The sequence below is a fragment of the Diceros bicornis genome, chromosome 28, assembly GCF_020826845.1.
Source record: "Diceros bicornis minor isolate mBicDic1 chromosome 28, mDicBic1.mat.cur, whole genome shotgun sequence".
Classification (NCBI taxonomy): Eukaryota; Metazoa; Chordata; class Mammalia; order Perissodactyla; family Rhinocerotidae; genus Diceros; species Diceros bicornis.
In genome coordinates, this window is record NC_080767.1 from 21,622,922 (window position 1) to 21,641,233 (window position 18,312).

Consider the following 18,312-nt stretch of genomic DNA (forward strand, 5'->3'; position numbering starts at 1 on the left):
CCCCACCAAGCCTGCACTCATGACTCCCGGTGGCTTTCAAGCTGAAGCCACACCAGAAAAAGGAGCTAGAGCTGGCAGAGGTGAGCCTCAGGGCTGACCCAGGGGAGGGGTGGGGAAGCTTGGGAGAGCCTGTGAGGATGTGGCTGCGAGTGGTAAGATTTGGCATGCTGGCAGAAACCACCTGGCATGTGAGCAGGAAGAGGGCACGAGGACACAGTTCTAAAAGCAGCATTTACTTTGGTTTTCACTTCTCCAAGGCCCCAAGGGACCTTCTTAAAGTTCTCGGGTCTTGCACACTCCCTCCATCACTCCTTCAGCCACTGCAGCAGCAGAGGTGTGTAGTAGGTGATGATGATGTCCGCACCTGTGCGGGCAGAGAAGCAGGCAGCGGGGGAGGGGCGGGGCATCAGCTTTGGACACACCTTCTGGGAGACGAAGGCCAGGGAAGGAAGAAGGCACAGCCCGGGGGCATCCCAACATAAGACTGAGCCCAGCTCTGGTCAGTTCTAGCTCTCTGTACATTGTGTGACCACAGGGAAGTCATATTCTCTTTCTGGGCCTCAGTCTGCCAATGAGTAAAAAGCGCAGTGAGGGAAAGAGGTGAGCTGCAATCCCCTTCTTGCGCTGTGTGCTACCCCAACAAAACCAGCTCTCATGTATGGAATGATAAGCATATGCCACTGACGCCTATCAGCTTACTGAATCCTCATGACCACCATGCACCGGCTATCATATCCCTAGTTTACAGATGAGGGCACTGAAGTTCCAAGAAGTGCCTTGGCCAAGGTCTCAAAACCAAAAAGTAAGAGAGGGCTCTGCCTCCTTCACTGTTCCATGTTCTGTTCTGCAGTTCCACATCTCTTGCTTAACCTGTGTCTGTTTAGATCACTGGTATTTCCAGGCCTAAGACTCCAGGCTGTCCCATGACTTCACTTCCCTCTCTGGGCAAAGTGCCTATCTGTCCCTGTGGCAAACATCAACACCCCCCTCCACCTGGTTACCTGCTCTGCGGAGAGCGGTCATGGCCTCCAGGACGGCAGCCTTGAGATCAAACGCCCCAGCCTGGGCTCCGTGCCACAGCATGGCAAACTCTCCAGAAACGTGGTACACGGCAAGAGGGAGCTCAGGGTGCTGCAGAGAAGCAGCGGTGGGCAGACAGGTTGACGTAGAGAGGGGGGATGCCTCTGGGAGTGTCCCCTCCTCTCTGCCCAACCTGTGACCATGTTGAGCGCCATGCCCTGAGTCATTGCTGCTGGCAGCCTGGCCCATTCTTGAACTGCTCCAGCAGAGCGGTTCAAAGGCTCCTGCGAGCCCTGGTGCAGAAGCCCACGGTGGTTGCTGGGCAGGGACGGGGAGGGGGAGATTCCTGTTCAGAGGCAGATTGCTTCCAACTCTGAGATTCTGTAGTCCCCCAATCTAAGGTCCCCGAGTGTGCAGACAAGCTCTCTCACCTCCCTGAGCCCCCTCTGTCTCTGCCTGTGCTCACCTTGTTCTTCACCTCCCGCACAATGTCTAGGTAAGGCATTCCCGGTTTCACCATGACCATGTCAGCTCCTTCCCGCACATCCCTGTCCTAAGGGAAGAGATATGGTGTGGGCAGTGCCCGGGATGAGAGGTGGGAAGGGGACAGGCTGGGCGGGGCTCAAGCCCTGGTCACTCACCACCGCTCGGAGGGCCAGGCCTCGTGCTCCAGGCGGCAGCTGGTAGCAGCGGCGGTCTCCAAAAGCTGGGCTTGACTGAGCCGCATCCCTGGGAAGCAGAGGCATCAGTGGGGGCTCCAGCTTTGGGCTAATGGGTCAGGGATCTAACAGCGGACCCCTGCCTATCCCCACTCACCGGAAAGGTCCATAGAAACAGGAGGCAAACTTGGCACTATAGCTCATCACAGAGACCTACAGGGAGACAATGGGGGTCGAGGCTCAGGCAGCCCTTTCAGATGTCCCAGGGTGAGGTGACGGGGAGAGAAAGGACCTGGGCCTCTGGTCTAGTCCCATTGGAGCTCTGGGCCTGGATTTCCCCATCTGAGGTGCAGAGGTTGAGCGGATCCCAAAGGCCTCATCCAGCGCTGTCTTCAGTTCTGCGATTCTTGGCAGATATGGGGGCAGGCCTGGTCCAGGCTCTCTCCTCACCTCCCAATGCCCCTCCCCACGCTCCCTGCCCCTACCCTGTTGCCAAGTTCATGTGCCATCAGAGCATCCTTGATGGCTTCCACACGTCCGTCCATCATGTCCGACGGGGCTACCACCTGACATCCTGAGGGGCAGAGGGTGGCCTTCAGAACTCTTGGACACTCCTATCCACTCTCCCACCTCCCTGACCGGGAGGCGCTCATCCCTGCTGGTGGCTGGTTCACTCACCTGCCTTGGCATAGGCTAGTGCCACCTCTGCCAGTCGCTGGCGGCTCTCCTTGGCTTGAAGTGCCCCATTCTCGCTCAGAAGCCCTGCAGGACAGACAGCTGGGTGTCGGGGAGCATCTTGGGCTCTGGCTCGTCCCCATCGTGGGGAGAACCGTGGGTGGCCACAGGGCTGGTGGAGGGAGGGCGCTCACCGCAGTGACCATGTGAGGTGTAGGGGCACAGGCAGACGTCGCAGGCCACCAGGAGGCTGGGGAAGGTCTTACGCAGCAGACGGACCGCCTCAATAGTCGGGGAGTCCTCGGAGTCGGCTGCGGAGCCCCGCTCGTCCTAGGCAGGGGAAGGACAGAGCAGTGTGTCCGTTACATAAAGCCTTCGGGAGGCACGGTGGCCAGCCATCAGAGCACGGCCCCGGCCCTCTCCTTTTATCATCATCACAGCCCCTGGACGAGGAAGCACAGCGAGGAGTGTCTCCATTTTACAGAGGGGACTTGACTCGCCCAGTCAGAGTGTTGCAGTCCTACTTAGCTTCCTGACTCTACAGGGGTGCTGTCTTAAGGGCAGGGGCCATGTCCATTCACCTGTGGCCCCAGAGCCAGCACAAGGGTCAGCGTGGCTCCTCAGCTCACCCTCACCCAACCGCCCCCCGCGCCCCCGACATCCTCCTCCCATTCTTCACCTTGGGAACTCTGCTGGGGACGCCAAACACCAGGACACAACGCAGGCCCTCTTCCACCAGGGGCCTCAGCATCTCTTCTAGCCGGTTCACACCATACCTGCATGGAGGTCACAGGTCAAAGGGCTGCTGAAATGAGGGAGGTCCCAGGCAAGGGTCCCTCCCTACCCCTCCACGCTGTGCCTCTGTTAAGAGCCAAGTTGCACATGGCACCAGGAGGGCTCAAGCCCCACAGTACAGGGAGGGGCAGGGACAAACCCACCAAACAGATGGGAAAACCGAGGCCCCAAGGAGCAGAGCTGTGGAATTCAGCTGTGGAAGGCCTCTCCAAGGTTCTCTTACTGAACTCCCTTCTGAAGCTCAGCTCTCCTCTGCAACAGCCTCTGCTGTGATGCCTCTGGTGGTGGGTGGCTCATTACTTTACGAGGCTGCCTCTTCTGTTGAGGAACAACTTTGGCCCCGAGAAAACCCTTCTCTCTACTGAGCGGAGGTCAGCCTCTCCAGATTTTCCACCTTTCGAGTCTGCTTCTGCTTCCTGGCACCTCCACCTGTGAGATCTCTCCCTCCATCATCCCCTTGCCCTCCCCACCGCCATGTCCCCTACCTGGCCACTCCTGGGAGGCTGGCGATAGGCTGTACGTCATCAGGAACATCCCTGCAAGAGTGGGGGGTGGGCTATGGATTGGGAGCTGTGGGAAGGACCAGTGGTGAGGGATAGGGGAGCGGGGAAGGACTGTGGAAGTGGAGATGGTGGAGGAGGATGGGACCCAGTGTCTGGCTCCCCTGCCCGGCCAAGCCCAGGGCCTGAAATAATAACAGGAACAGCAAGAATGACAGTGACAACAAGAGCAAGTGTACCACAAGAACAGTCATCACGGAAGGAGCCAGTGGTTAAGAACTTGGCTCCAAAGTCAGAAGGCCCTTGGCATCCCAGCCACTTACTGGCTGGGTGAGCTTGGCCAAGTCGTACCATCTCTTGGAGCCTCAGGCCCTTCATCTGTGGCCTGGGTGGATTCATCATTCATTCAACAAACATTTATTGAGCACTTTTATATGCCAGGCACTGTTCTAGGCTCTGGCGACACAACAGCGAACAGACAAAAATCTCTGTCCTCGAGGAGGTGACATTCTAGGCGATAATGTCCATACCTTCCTCATATGAATACCGTCAGCAATGAATGAGATAATATAGATGTCGGTGCTTAGCATAGTACCTGGTATACAGTAAGTACTCAATAAATGTCGGCCGTTGCTATTATTAATCACAACTGCCACCTCTTACAAATACACAGCACTTTACAATCTACAGAACACCTTCTCAGCTTCTGTCTTATTGCAAAAACTCAGGATAGCAGGCAAGGATGATTCTTCTTATTTTCCAAATGGGAAGACTGAGTTCTTTTCAAGAACTGTTCCTAGTTCGTTTCAAGTTTGTTCCTAAAACTGCTGTCCCTAACCCAGTAAGCCACTTCCAATACTTTAAGCTCTAAGCTGACAGCCCACTTTACCACCCGTGACAACGCAGATGCCTGCTCCAGTCACACACACGCACACACGCACACTCACACACACCCTGCACATCAGAGGCCTGGCCCGTTCCTGGGGACTCACGTGACGAAGATGGGGTAGATGAGGTTGGAGGCATTGAGGGTGGTGGAGGCTGCCTGCCAGGTCCGAAGCAGGGGGTGGAAGTAGCCGCTGTGCAGGACTGACTGGGGCTGCATGGTGGGCAGTGGCGGCACAGGGCAGCCAGCTGGCTGGAAGTGAGGGCTCCTGAGGTGCCTGCTGTGTGCTCAGCGCTGTGGGGGCGACAGGAGGCACATGAGACGTAGTCCCTGTCCCAGGAGCTGGGCACATATGCCCAGGCTCTTCCAGATTCCTGCCTCCCCTGCTCTCTAGCTCCTCTTAGTGCGGTTCACCACTCCCTGCTGGTCTACGACAAGATAAGTAGAGGGGCCAGCCCCGTGGCGCAGCGGTTAAGTGTGCGTGCTCTGCTGCTGGAAGCCCACGTTCGGATCCCGGGCGCGCACTGACACACGGCTTGTCAGGCCATGCTGTGGCGGGTCCCATATAAAGTGGAGGAAGATGGGCATGGATGTTAGCTCAGGGCCAGTCTTCCTCAGCAAAAAAAAAAAGGAGGATTAGCATGGATGTTAGCTCAGGGCTGATCTTCCTCTCTCTCTCTCTCTCTCTCTCACACACACACACTTAATAAATAAATAAATATTAAAAAATATAAGTAGAGAAATGAAAATAGGCCTTCAGAAACTTTCATAGCAATTTGAACCTAATAATATAAAATTTGGGCTTGTATTTTATATGGTCTCTCTCTCTTTTTTTAAAATAACACGTCTCTAGTAATTCATTTTTACTGTTTTTTTTTTTGCTGAGGAAGATTAGCCCTGAGGTAACCTCCATTGCCAATCTTCCTCTTTTTCCTGAGGAAGACTGGCCCTGAGCTAACATCTGTGCCCATCTTTCTTCATTTTATATGTGGGATGCCTGCCACAGCATGGCTTGATAACCGGTGCGTAGGTCTGCACCTGGAATCCGAACCCGTGAACCCTGGGCCGCCGAAGCGGAGCGCGAGAATTTAACCACCACGCCACTGGGCCGGCGCCTCCTTTTTATTGTATTTTATCAAAGAATCAACCTGTGACGGATTGGAAATTAGTTGAGAAGCACTGATCTAGCCAACATTTAAACTTCATTTATTCCACGGAAAATGTCTATGTGCTTGGCAGAAATTTTAGATACGCCAAAAGAGAAAAATATCCTGTAATTCTACCTCTAAAGAAAAGCACTGTTAACCCCTCTTCTTATGGACTTTTTTTTTTTTTTTTATAATTTTATTTATTTTTTCCCCCAAAGCCCCAGTAGATAGTTGTATGTCATAGCTGCACTTCCTTCTAGTTGCTGTATGTTGGAGGCGGCCTCAGCAGGGCCGGAGAAGCGGTGCGTTGGTGCACGCCGGGGATCCGAACCCGGGCCACCAGCAGCAGAGTGCGCGCACTTAACCGCTAAGCCACGGGGCCGGCCCCTCTTCTTATGGACTTATCTGGCACAATGCACACTAAGAAGATTAAACAGCACTGTGCCAGACAGTCAGACAGACACGCTCCCTGTAGGGTGGCCACTGAAGCCCGTCTTTTCCAGCCCAAGCTCGTCTGCTGCTCCCCAAGCCACACCTGACCACCTTCTGGCTCTGCTCACCCTGTTCCCTTTACCTAGAAGAACTGTGCTCTTTCCACAACATCCCCATCCCCAAATCCTGCCCGGTTCTCCACGAGGCGCCCCCTCCCTCCCTCTTCCAGTGAAGCTTCTCTTTTGCCCAGATCACAATTTCTTATCTTATATAACAGTTCTCTGTGGACCTATCTTATCTCGTCCCAGTAGACAGAGCATCTGCAGGGCAGGGTCCATAGTTAGTTCATTTTTGCCTCCCCCACAGCTCTCTGCCACACAGTAAATATTTAATTACACAAAGTACAAGACAATATGCCCTAAATGCCAAATGAGGGATGTAAGACAGAAGGAAGCTGGGGCATTAACATTTGTTTCTTGAGCACCTACTATGTGCCAGGCCACGCCAGGCACTTGCACACATGATTTCTCATCGAGCTGGCACGACAGTCCGGGGAGGGAGGGCTGACTGAATGCATCTCAGAGAGGAGAAGCCTACCATAAAGGAACCATGAGTCCAGTGTGAGTTTGGAGGTCAAAAGAAGCTTCTTGAGGGCCGGCCCCGTGGCTTAGCGGTTGAGTGTGCACGCTCCGCTACTGGCGGCCCGGGGTTCAGATTCTGGGCACGCACCGACGCACCGCTTCTCCGGCCATGCTGAGGCCGTGTCCCACATACAGCAACTAGAAGGATGTGCAACTACAACATACATCTACTGGGGCTTTGGGGGACAAAAAGGAGGAGGATTGGCAATAGATGTTATCTCAGAGCCGGTCTTCCTCAGCAAAAAGAGGAGGATTAGCACGGATGTTAGCTCAGGGCTGATCTTCCTCACACACACACACACACACACACTCACGCACACAAAAAGAAGCTTCTTGGAAGAAGAGGACTTGAACTTGTTTTGCAGGATGAGTGGGTTCAGCTTGGCAGAGGGAAAGCAGAGAATGTTCCCTCAGGAAGGGAGGAAAGGGGCAAAGGTAGGGAAGGAGGAATGGCTGTGGACTGTTCTGTGAACTGAGGAGGCCATCTAGGACGAGCGTATGGAGGGCAGGGGACAAGAGCGGGCCAGACCAAGGTCATGGAGGATTTCTGAGCAGGGCGCGGGGGAGTGGCCTGGTCAAAGCATGGCTTTAGGAAGATGATTCTTGCAGCCCGAGCAGAGCAGATTGGACGCAGAGGAGCACAGAGGCCGCGGGGGTCAGAGGGGCGGAGAAGGAGGGGTCCTCGTAAGGCAGCCAAGAGGCAGTCTCTAGGGGCGTATCCTCTGAGCTTGCTTGACCTGGAGGGCAATGGAGACAGGGACAAGGCAGGAAGAGGGCGGCGGGGAGCTGAGCCTGGAGAGGAGGAGGAGAGCTCCATATTAGACATTTCCTTTGGAGGTGCCTGGGGGAACACCCAGTAGCCAAGCAGGGAAAAAAATAAAGAACCACTAATCTCTCCTTGTACGAATGGGACCTCAAGCCCCAGAGAGGGGCAGGGACTTACCCAAGGTTACACAGCCAGTTAGAGGCTAAAACAGCAGGACTAGGAGCTTGGAGTGTCGACTCCCAGGCAGTGGGTCTTTCTCCCCACAGTCTCCCAGGCCTCTTTAGTTCCCTCCCAATCAGCTCAGGGGCCCATTTTATCCGATCCTCCTCTTTGGCAGGGTTGGGGTTATCAGGAGCCACAGAGCGATCCACCCTACCACCACGCCCCTGAGCCGGCCACATCATCTGACACAGGGCCAAGCCAGGTTGCCCCAAAGATGTCCCAACCCCGAAATGAGCAATCATTCAGCAGATACAAAGTCCTGAGCGCCCATTTTGTGCAAGATTTTGCTCTCAGGTCTAACCAGGGATTAGCCCAGCTCAGAGAAGTTAAGTTACTTGCCCAAGACCACACAGCTCGTTAGTAACTGCACCAGTATTTGAATTTGTTCTAGACAACGAGTGCAGGGTTTTATCTACTATACTCCACAGTACTGATGAATACTTGATTCAGTAGCCCTCTTTCTGCCTATAGTTTCTTTGCCTTGGGGGCTGGAAAGATGTAGGAAACAGAAAAATATACTGAGTGTTATGTTATGTGCTGGGCACTGGACCAGGTATTTTCTATACATATTATCTCATTTAATTGCAGAGAGTTGTTCCAACTTTTAATGCTAAGGAAACAGAGGCTCAGAGAGGTTAAGTGACTTGCTCAATGTCATTCTGGAGAGTCAAGTCAGATTGTGAAGCTAGGTCTACACGTCTCTGATTCACTTCTCGGAGAACCACCTTGGTAGCAGGCCCCTAGCTTCTGGACTCCAAAGCTGTATTCCACTGGCCTCAACTCCCCATCTACTTTAGAAGGCTAAGGGAGCACATGCCTCCTGCTTATCAGAAGCAACAGGGCAGGGGCCGGTCCAGTGGCATAGTGGTTAAGTGCGTGCGCTCCGCTTCGGCGGACTGGGGTTTGCTGGTTCGGATCCTGGGCACAGACCTATACACTGCTTATCAAGCCATGCTGTGGCAGGCATCCCACGTATAAAGTAGAGGAAGATGGGCATGGATGTTAGCCCAGGGTGGTCTTCCTCAGCAAAAAGAGGAGGATTGGCAAGAGATGTTAGCTCAGGGCTTATCTTCCTCACAAAAAAAAAAAGAGAAGCAACAGGGCCTAGGAGCTGCCTAGGAGCTTTGCAGTCCAAATTGCACCCTGAGGAGCCTGGGGGTTTGGGGGTGGGGGACAAGGGGGGAGGGTGAGAGTGGTGAGGGGAGGCCTTACTGGGGGAGTTCCACTTTTATCTGTTTTTCTTTAATTTTAGGGTTCAGAGAGAGAAACAGGTATCAGTGCTGAAAAAATAAAAAAGTTGAAAATCACAATCCTGTTTAACCTCTCACATTCTGATGTGGAAAGTGGGATGCAGAAAGGCGACAGGACTTCTTTGCCATCCACAGCAAGTTAGGCACAGAGCTGAACTTGACCATGGCTCTCCTGGCTTCTAGTCCAGTGCCCTGTTACCTACACGACACATAGTCATTTTGTTCTAACACGTGCTTAATCAATACCTGTGGAGTAGAAAAACACTCCGAGCAACAGAGGTGCATCTCTGTTTGCAGAGACAAACCCAGGCAGAGGTTTTGATTTGTAGAAAGTCCCTCAAAGATTGGGAGATTTTCACACACTTGCAAGTGGCACTTCTCCCAAATCAACAGAGCCTGAAAGCCACAGCCTAGATCCTGTGACACTACACCGAAGACAAGAGCAAGTCACCACGGGACCCAGCACCTGTGCTCACCCACAGTAAAACAGGTTAGCTTAGCTGGAAGCAGTCTAGGGCAGTCAGAAAAAAACATGTTTCAGGGCCAAACAGTGCCACGTCTGGTCTCTGCTGTGTGTGTGACTTTGGGCAAGGGTGCTGGCCTTCCAGAGTCTTCATTTCATAATCTATAAAACTGGAATGATACTATCAAACTATCAAAGCCACGGAGAAGATCAGAGAGAGTGAAGAGGTATGTCCCGGGCACCAAGTAGCCACATGGTAAACGCGTAACTAGGGGCCGGCCTGGTGGCGCAAGCAGTTAAGTGCGCGTGCTCCGCTGCGGCGTTCGCAGGTTCGGATCCCGGGCCCGCACCGACGCACAGCTTGTCAAGCCACGCTGTGGCAGCGTCCCATACAAAGTGGAGGAAGATGGGCACGGATGTTAGCCCAGGGCCAGTCTTCCTTAGCAAAAGAAGAGGAGGATTGGCAGATGTTAGCTCAGGGCTGATCTCCTCACACACACAAAAAAAAGATAAATGCATAACTACCTTTGTTATTATTAGAAGTAGAGCTGAGCTGGAAGGAGACCACCTCGCCTGCCATCACAGCTGTGCCTTCTGCACCACACCCAGAAGGTAGAGCTTTCACTCAAACCTGTGTGGGCCACAAGGTCTTCTAAGATATTTGAGGGGGGGTCCCTGCCTTCCAGCAGCTTATGTGGTGGAGGAGAAATAATCACCATACAGATGCTACAGTAGAGGGGAGGACTAGGTGCTGTGGGAGGGACCTGTGTTTCTGGGAGTCAAGGATGGCTTCATAGAAGAGGGAACATTGAGGTATAAGTAGTTTCCAGATTGATTGTGAAGGTACCTCCTTCCTTAGAAGGCAACTCCCCCAATCTGGGAGTAACCTAAACTGGGCTCCGAGAGCTGCCACCAGGAGGGGCTGAGACAGTACCGCCAGGCCTGAATCCCCCGATGTTGTGCTCCGCTGAGGACGCCAGAGGCTGTGGTCTTGGCACAGAGGGTTGTGAGCTGCTGCCAGCTCTGGCAGGCTCTGCTACTGGCCAGGGAGGAAGCAGTCAGGAGGGCCAGCTAGGTAGAAGGTGGCCAGGGCTGAGAAATTCAAAGCCCCAGAATGGCCCAGGACAGCAGCTGTCACACAGTTCTGAAAAGGGACAGACTGGCTGCCTGTTTATTCAACCCGCATTTCCTGAGTATCTACTCTGGGCCTGCCCCGGCGCTAGATACAGGGATTAAAGAGAAGAATGAGACCCAAGCTTTGATCTAGGGCTTTGAAGAGCTGGATCTCCTCTGGGCTTAGCCATTTGGAACTATAAGGAGAATGTGCCAGTTCCACAGACTCCTAGAACTTCTGGGCTAAGAGGCTCCTTAAAGCTCGCTGATTACATCATTGAAATGATGGTGAAGCTGGCTCAGAGAAGGGCCGACACTGGCCCCAGATCATGCAGGGGGTCGGTGGCAGATCCGGGGCTAGAATCCAGGTTTCCAGCAGCCAAGTTCTCAACGCCCACCTTACCTCTTGCAACTTTAAGTACAGATTTCAGAGCTGCTTACCAGAAGACCTGGGCTTTTGGAGAGCTCTGGGTGAAGGGGGTGGGGGAAGAAAGAGGTAGAACGGTGACTCTGGACCTGGCTGCAGCTGGCAGCATGATGGTTAAGCGTGTGGGTTTTGGAGTCTGAAGACGTGGGTTCAAATCCTGATTCTGTCACTTTCCAGCTGTGTGACCTTGGTTTCCTCATCTGGCAAATGGGGCCTTGAACCGACCTCAATGGGCTGTTGTAAGGACTGAACGGGCCAGTGCATGTAACGTACGTACAAGCTTAGCACAAAGCGGCTGTTATTGTTTCCATCTCCCTCCCCCAGCTTGCGAGGCACCTCGGGCTCTGCACTGATGGAGACTGCCCCAGCGGTCTCCAAGGGGGTGGACCCTGCAGAGGAGACGCGGAGCCCAAGGCTACGGTCCTGCAGCAGGACCATCTAAGACCGAAAGTAGGAGCCCCAGAGGGGCTCCGTCCCCAGCTGCACCGCCAGCGCTTCAGGCGAACAGCACAATCTGGGTCTGGAGATGCGGGATTCTCGGTGCCACGGCCCCCGCTTCCAAGTCCGCCACCTCCCCGAGCCCGGCCCCCTCTCACCTGCCTTCCCAAGGGCTCCCAGCAGCCGCTCCCGCCAACGCTGTTCGCGTTCTGGCCTCCCCCGGGCCACGTGGGGGCGGGGCGCTCCGCCGGAAGCAGCTGCTCCCTATCACAGCCCGCCCCAACCGGCACGCAGGCCACGCCTCCTGAGGGCTGTTTGCAGGCGGTTTGTCTTCTCCGGCCGCGGCCCCGCCCACTTACGTCAGGCTCGAAGCCTGGCCAATTGGGTGTGCCGAAGGAGTTAGAGGGCCCGCCCCTCCCCGCGCCGGTGTCCGCTCTTGGGTGGGGAAAGGCCCCAGGGAGCCCACGTGGGGAGGCAGGAGCCGCGCGGGAGGGGGCCTCGCTGGTGAGCCTGTCGGGGAGGCGGGTACAGCTCTGAGGTTCTCTTTACAGCCTAGCGCATATTTGGCGCTGCTTAGTTGTTTGTTGAAAGAATAATTGGATGTCAAGGACATTAAAACAACACCATAATGCCTAACATAGTAGCTAAGTCCACTTTTGCGGACTGAGCATTTTAAAGTTGTTGAGTTCAGCAGCAGGCTGGTTTCCAAGGTTTCAGAGAAAAATTTATTCTAGCCTAATTGCTCAAGGCCTGCTCTGTGCTATGGGTTAGGAGATGTGATGTGAAAGACATGGGCACTTTGGGCGTCAGACCTGTCTGTGCTGGGTACAATGAGAGTTCTGACTAAAGGTCTGGGGGGCGGGCAGAGTATGTACAGGGGCGGGAGGGATCTGGTGAGGCTCATGGGGCATGGGTGAACTGGTAGGATTGGATGGGTGAAGTAGGGGTCGGGATCAATGCTCTAGCAAAAGAATGCCTTTATAAAGGTGTGTCAGGGATTACGGACAAGTTGACTGAACTGTAGAGGATGCCAGTGGGTTGTTATTACACTTATTCTCAGAGTATTTCTCAAATTCTGTACCAAGCCTGTTTTACACAAACTCGTTATATTCCAAGTTAAACAGGCAGAGAGGCTTAATGCTAGAGAAATACGACACTGCTGAGTTCCCGGCTAGAGTTCTGATCTTTGTTCAAATAAGGAAGGTGGTGGAAAGGAAGTAATGTTTTTTGTGCATTAAAGAGTCAGGGACAATACCATACATTTTACATTCACTTACCTAGTTTTGACAACTTTGTTACTATTCTCATTTTACAGATTGGGAAAACAATCGCCAGGGAGATTAAATAATTTGCCCCATGTCACACTGGGCTTTCTCTGCAATGCCTGCTAACCAAGCTCCTTCAACTCATGGTGGTAATTACTGTTCATTTTTTTTCTCAGTTTTGATCCTCTGCCCAACATTTCTTTCATGACACCCGTTCCATCTCTGAGTTTATTAATAACTAAAAATAATTAGGATCATCTACCTCCAAGAGCCCAAACAGGGTGGGAAATTAAAAAATGGTCCTATTTGGTGTAATCTTATGTTTCTCACATCTCTCTCTTATTCTTGACTGAAATACCTGTTCCCACCCCCACCCCCCACTTTTTAAAAATAATTTTACCTTAATCTTTCACTCATATCCATAAAAAAGTATTGTGAATGCAACAATATGAATACATCTTAAACATAATGTTGAGCAAAAGGAGTCAGACACAAGAGTACATGTTGTATGATTTTGTTTATGTGAAATACAAACCCAGGCAAAATTAATCTGTGCTGTTGGAAGTCAAGCTAATGACTACCACTGGGGAGACAGTGACTGGAAGGGAGACCAAAGGGGCTTTTTAGGGTGCTGGTTGTGTCATTTATTGATCTGAGTGGAGTTACATGGATGTGTTTAGTTTGTGAAAATTCCTCAAGCTCTACACTTATCTGCATCTTTTAGTATGTATATTATACTTCAATAAAAAGTAAAAAAAAAACCCACAAAACTATTGTGAATGCCTCCCAGGTAGGTACATGGCATTGTGCTAAATGCTGTGAAAAGCATAAAAAGAAAGAGAGATTAGTGGTTACCAGGAGCTAGGGGAAGGAAGCATGGGGAGTAACTGCTTGACAGGTAAGGAGTTTTATTTTGGAACTAGATAGATGTGGTGACTGCACAACATTGTGAACGTGGTAAATACCACTGAATTGCTCATTTAAAATGGTTAATTTTATGTTCTGTGAATTTCTTTTCTTTTTTTTGCTGAGGAAGATTTGCCTGAGTTAACATCTGTTGCCAATCTTCGTCTTTTTATATGTGAGCCACTGCCACAGCATGGCCACTGACAGACGAGTGGTATAGGTCCACGCCTGGGAACCGGGCCTGGGCCACCAAAGCAGAGTACATCAAACTTAACCACTAGGTCACTAGGGCTGGCCCTGTTCTGTGAATTTCATCTCAATTAAAAAAGAAAATTGGTTCATCAAATGCAATGTGGTATTCTGGTTTGGATCCTAGAACAGGAAAAGGATGTTAGTGGAAAAACTGATGAAATATGAATAGTTTGCATTTAATTGATAGTTTTTTCTTAGTTTTGACAAATCTATCATGGTTATGTAAGATGCAAACATGAGGGGAATTTGAGTGGTGTTTATATGGAAACTCTCTCCACTCTGCAACTTTTCTGTAAATCTAAAATTGTTCCAAAATAAAAAAGCTTATTAAAAAAAGAGAAGCAAGGCTGCGGGCCACTGAGAATAGGACCCCCAGCTTTCATAAATTAGTGGTAAGATGTTGAGCAAGACATTTCTCTCTTGATGAGCCTCATCAAGAAATTGGCAAAAATAGGGGCTGGCCTGGTGGTGTAGTGGTTAAGTTCATGTGCTCCACTTTGGCGGCCTGGAGTTCGCAGGTTCGGATGCCCGGGGCAGACCTGCCCACCGCTCATCAAGCCATGCTGTGGCGGCATCCCATATACAAAGTAGAAGAAGATGGGCACAGATGTTAGCTCAGGGCTAATCTTCCTCAGCAAAAAAAAAAAAAAAAAAAAAAGAGAGAAACGTTACCTTAGCCTAGTAAGGAAACTTCAAAATCTAGATACCACTATAGGAATGATATAGGTGTGGTTGGGAAAATCTGGTGGATGACCTCAAAAGATTCTTCCCAGTTCTAAAATTCTGTCGTTTTAAGTCATTCCCCACTCTCAGGAAACATTTTTCTTAGGTAGTCAAGGTTTGGTAAGAACTAAAGCCACGTGGAAGGAGAGTTCTTTTGGGGATTCATAGTTGAATGAAGCCTTATGTTGGAGTAGATTAGAATAGAAGGTAAAGCAAGTCCTCCTTAAGCAAGCTTTGAATAACAAGTTTAAGTATGGATTTGATTTAATAGGAAGCAGTGAGGGACTGTAAAATAACAATGTTCCAGGAAGATCCACTTGGCAAGCAGTACACAGGGGAAGCAGAGATGAGGCAGGAAATGGCTCAAAGGAAGCCACAGGAATCCAGATGGGACTTGAGGGCTTAGCTGAGCTCATGGGAATTAAGAAACGATGTTTCTGCTGTGGAGAAGGAAAAAGCCACTGGATCTACATTACAGTTGGGGTGTATCTTTGTGAAATGTTATTTATAAATCCATGATTTGAAAAAGCTATATAATGCGACAGGTAATAGGGCGTTATGGTTGAGATCATGGAGGTAACAGCAGTGCTCCTTCATAGGGTCTAGGAGTTACTACTTGAAAGCATTTATAACAGTGCAGACACCTAGCAGGGACCTAATATGTTGAGAGCTGTTGAGCATCTTGTATGTGTAGGGTGGCTGGCAGAGCCATCGAAAGCCCTTGCTGTGGTTGAAGAGCAGCGCCCTTGCCTGTGAATGAGCAGCATCTGCTGGTCATCCAAGGTGATGCAGGATCCCATATTGACAAAGGTCTGGCCCAGTCCACACCCCAAAAACTGTACAGGGCATGATCAGTCGGTCCTCCCCAAAAGCACACTATAAACAAGCAGGATGAAACAGGAATCATCACTTTTAACAAGAATGTTCTTTATTTGTACAAAGCAATATAATTTTCTCAACATTCTTCACTCATCAACAAACTTTTCACTGCGTTCATTTAACATATTAACAGTGTCAAACTACACTTCACTACCTGTCAACCTCCAAGCGCTCAACTTAGAGACAAACCAAAAAGTGCTTGGAGTACCAAATGGAAAGAGAAAAAAAAACTAAGAAAGGTCAATTGAGATAACTTAGAAGCAGTTAAAGGGAGTAGGCCGGAGGGGGTGTGGGGGTAGGGGAGGTGATTCCTGAGCACCATCAGATTTCCCTTAAGGTTCAGAGAGGTTTACAAAATCATTTTTAAAAGACATGAGATTAGAACTAAGGAATAAGAGGAACCTGCCCTTTGGGATATTAAGCAGGTTATCAAAGTTCCTGGATTGCAGAAGTGTGATACGGAGAGGGAGAGAGAGTGGGAATGAGGAGCAGAGGAGAGGCAGCAGAAAGGGAGCGAGAAGCACACAGGGAGAAAGTTGTGGTGAAGTAAAACAAAGTTTGGAACTTGTCATGAATTGGAAGAATGAAAAGCCATAGTTACAAGTCTGGAAGGACTGAAAGAGAAAGCCTGGAATTTTATACCTTCCAGAAGGTGACAATAAATCCTAAAGCTGTACAGTGGCAGGCAGTGAGATGCATTTAAGACTAAACTACCTGTTTTGTAAGTAGGAGATTAGCACACTTGCTTGTGTAATTCCACTTTACACTGCTGATGTAAAATATACGTGCCCGGAGAGCAGCCACCCCAGCAGGTCAAATGCCTACAAGCAATATAGAAGGGCTCCAAGCCAAACGGGTCTGTAGAAACCGAAATCCTATCAATGTTACTGTCAACTGAAGAGACAATGGAACAGATTTCGTTGTTCTTTTAGTAGTTTCCTAAAGCTAAACCATTTTGACCACTTGTAGTAACCTAGTATTGCCAAACATTGTATAATCAAACAGGCTGACCATGATCAAAGCCCCAATTTTTCCTGAGCCTTGACTGCCTCTGTGATCTGGAACACAGCTGGCAGTACAGAAGTTATTATTACTTTTTTAAGGGGAGGGAACTTCCACAGGGATGGAAGGGAACTGGGGATCGAAAACTGTCTAACCATATATATACACGTAAAACAAGAGAGATCAAATTGACTAAATTAGCCGTTCAAAATCCCTCTTGCCAAAGAGTCATAACCTTCAGAATGGTTAAGCAACAGCATTCTGCTACTCAGATGCTCTGAGTGTGGGAAGCGCTGGTTTTGATAATTGTAGTCAGTTTTTGTTTCGATCTCCTCAGGCTCTTCTGCCTAAGACTACTCTGCCCAGCAGGGAAAAGCTTCACACAAACGTGTACCATGTTTCAGAGTGGTACCTTCCAAAGTGCCACAGTCTCCCCCACCCTATTCAGTTGTCCACTTCCTCCTCTTCATTCTGTTCTTCTTCTTCCAGTCTTTCCTCATCTTCATCGTTGTCCTCATCCCTGCTCTTGTCTGGCTCTTCTGAATCTGTTTTTTTGTCTTTGTCCTTCTTCTTTTGCTCTGAAGCTTCCTTCTTACCTTTCTGCTCCCTCCTATATGCTGTAAGGAGGAAGGGGGGAGTTAGGAGGCAGGGCTGAACCAGACAGACTGCAGAAGCTAACTCCATTGTATACCTGGAAAAGCTGAGGCACAGAAGGAAAAATAACCTGAAGAGCATCACAAAACAGATCTGAAGTCGTGCCAGCTGAACTGATTCTAAGTCACATCCAATACTTGCTCATGGGACTTAAAAGAGACTCAGGCTGAGAAAGACTCAGGACCAGGTGAGCGGGTCACACAGGATGCACATCTACTTGGCTGAGAAAACGAAAGGGTCGTTACCTTCCAGAGCTTCTTTTAACGGGTTGATGAACCGCTGGAACTCCATCTCCTCCATGGCAGAGAGCACATCACTGGCATTCAGTGTCTTGCGTTTCCCTTTCATCGCGAAGTTGTTGGCACTAAAAGAAGAAAAGAAGAAAGATTAAGTGCCATGAGAGGCTGTCAGAGACCCCCCTTGCCGCGTATGGAGGGGGTGGGAAAAGGAGCACCCATAGGTGGAACGGGAAACCCTAGGTCTTAGATGCATGGATTTTGATGACATGGTAAGCACCCTCCCTTCCCTGTACAAAAGGATTAAAGCAAACTTATTCTGTTGTTTTATTTTGCTTCAGACTTGGCAAGAAGTGGAGAACTGTGAACCTCTCTCCACTGAGATGGGACACAATTATTGGGGTCTGTGGGCCCCAGGCCAGGACCTCCGCGAGCCGGGGGATCTCTCGCGCCTCCCCTATGCCTCGGCCCCCGCTGAGCTCTGGCGAGCTCCGCCCGGCTCACCAGGACGTGGCATACAGCACGAAGACGCTGGCGGCGCGGGAGATGGCGCTGCGGGCCTCCTTGGAGATGTTGACACCGTCCGGGAGCTGTGGGGAGAGCTGGAGTGAGCGAAGCTGCCGGCCCAGGACCTGCTTCCCGCCTGCCCGCTCGTCTGCCCCGGCCCTTCCGCCAGCCCGAGCTGCTCACCGCCTCCTTGATGATCCTGGTGATGACGGCGTTGGGGAGATTTAGGTCCTCGGGCCTCTCCGCCATCGCCGCCGCCGGGGCCCACGTCTCCGCCTCAGGCCTCCTCTTCAGGCTGCTACGGCGTCCAGACTTCCCGCGTCGCCACGATCTGACCCAACAAGGCTTCCGTCCCGCCCCCGCACTGCTCACTCTGTGTCCCACAGTGCCCCGCGCGCCATAGCCTCCCTCCTCCCCCAGCCCCGCCTCCGCCTCAAGTTGCCGGTGCATCCG

General features: G+C 51.1%; 2 protein-coding genes across 3 annotated transcripts; both read right to left on the reverse strand.

Moving 5' to 3' along the window:
- Positions 1-212: 212 nt before the first annotated feature.
- ALAD (aminolevulinate dehydratase) lies at positions 213-11,680 on the reverse strand. Of its 2 annotated transcripts, none has more exons than XM_058523826.1 (12): positions 11,594-11,680; positions 4,642-4,829; positions 3,635-3,685; positions 3,034-3,130; positions 2,549-2,684; positions 2,358-2,441; positions 2,165-2,253; positions 1,837-1,892; positions 1,662-1,749; positions 1,487-1,573; positions 1,002-1,131; positions 213-364 (listed from the first exon to the last, which is right to left on the reverse strand). In XM_058523826.1, exons 2-12 carry the CDS (start codon positions 4,752-4,754, stop codon positions 306-308), a joined length of 990 nt encoding a protein of 329 aa, XP_058379809.1. In that variant the 5' UTR covers positions 4,755-4,829; positions 11,594-11,680; the 3' UTR covers positions 213-305. The 2 variants fall into 2 exon arrangements, with proteins under 2 accessions (XP_058379809.1, XP_058379810.1); XM_058523827.1 differs by lacking the exon at positions 213-364 and adding an exon at positions 376-565.
- Positions 11,681-15,487: 3,807 nt separating this feature from the next.
- POLE3 (DNA polymerase epsilon 3, accessory subunit) lies at positions 15,488-18,228 on the reverse strand. The gene is made up of 4 exons (XM_058523828.1): positions 18,043-18,228; positions 17,857-17,942; positions 17,362-17,480; positions 15,488-17,079 (listed from the first exon to the last, which is right to left on the reverse strand). The coding sequence occupies exons 1-4, from the start codon at positions 18,106-18,108 to the stop codon at positions 16,907-16,909; spliced, it is 444 nt and encodes a 147-aa protein (XP_058379811.1). The 5' UTR covers positions 18,109-18,228; the 3' UTR covers positions 15,488-16,906.
- Between the last annotated feature and the right edge of the window lie 84 nt (positions 18,229-18,312).

Bases quoted from the DNA above. Each gene is read 5' to 3' on its own strand.
- ALAD (XM_058523826.1), bottom strand. From the start codon at position 4,754: ATGCAGCCCCAGTCAGTCCTGCACAGCGGCTACTTCCACCCCCTGCTT. The intron at 2,685-3,033 runs GTGAAGAATGGG...TCCCCTGCCTAG, and splicing joins TCCCCAGCAGAGTTCCCAAG to GACGAGCGGGGCTCCGCAGC. The intron at 365-1,001 runs GTAACCAGGTGG...CTGCCCGCACAG, and splicing joins GACCGCTCTCCGCAGAGCAG to GTGCGGACATCATCATCACC.
- POLE3 (XM_058523828.1), bottom strand. From the start codon at position 18,108: ATGGCGGAGAGGCCCGAGGACCTAAATCTCCCCAACGCCGTCATCACC. The intron at 17,481-17,856 runs GTGAGCCGGGCG...TTCTTCTTTTAG, and splicing joins GTGCTGTATGCCACGTCCTG to TGCCAACAACTTCGCGATGA. The intron at 17,080-17,361 runs GTAACGACCCTT...TCCTCCTTACAG, and splicing joins GTTAAAAGAAGCTCTGGAAG to CATATAGGAGGGAGCAGAAA.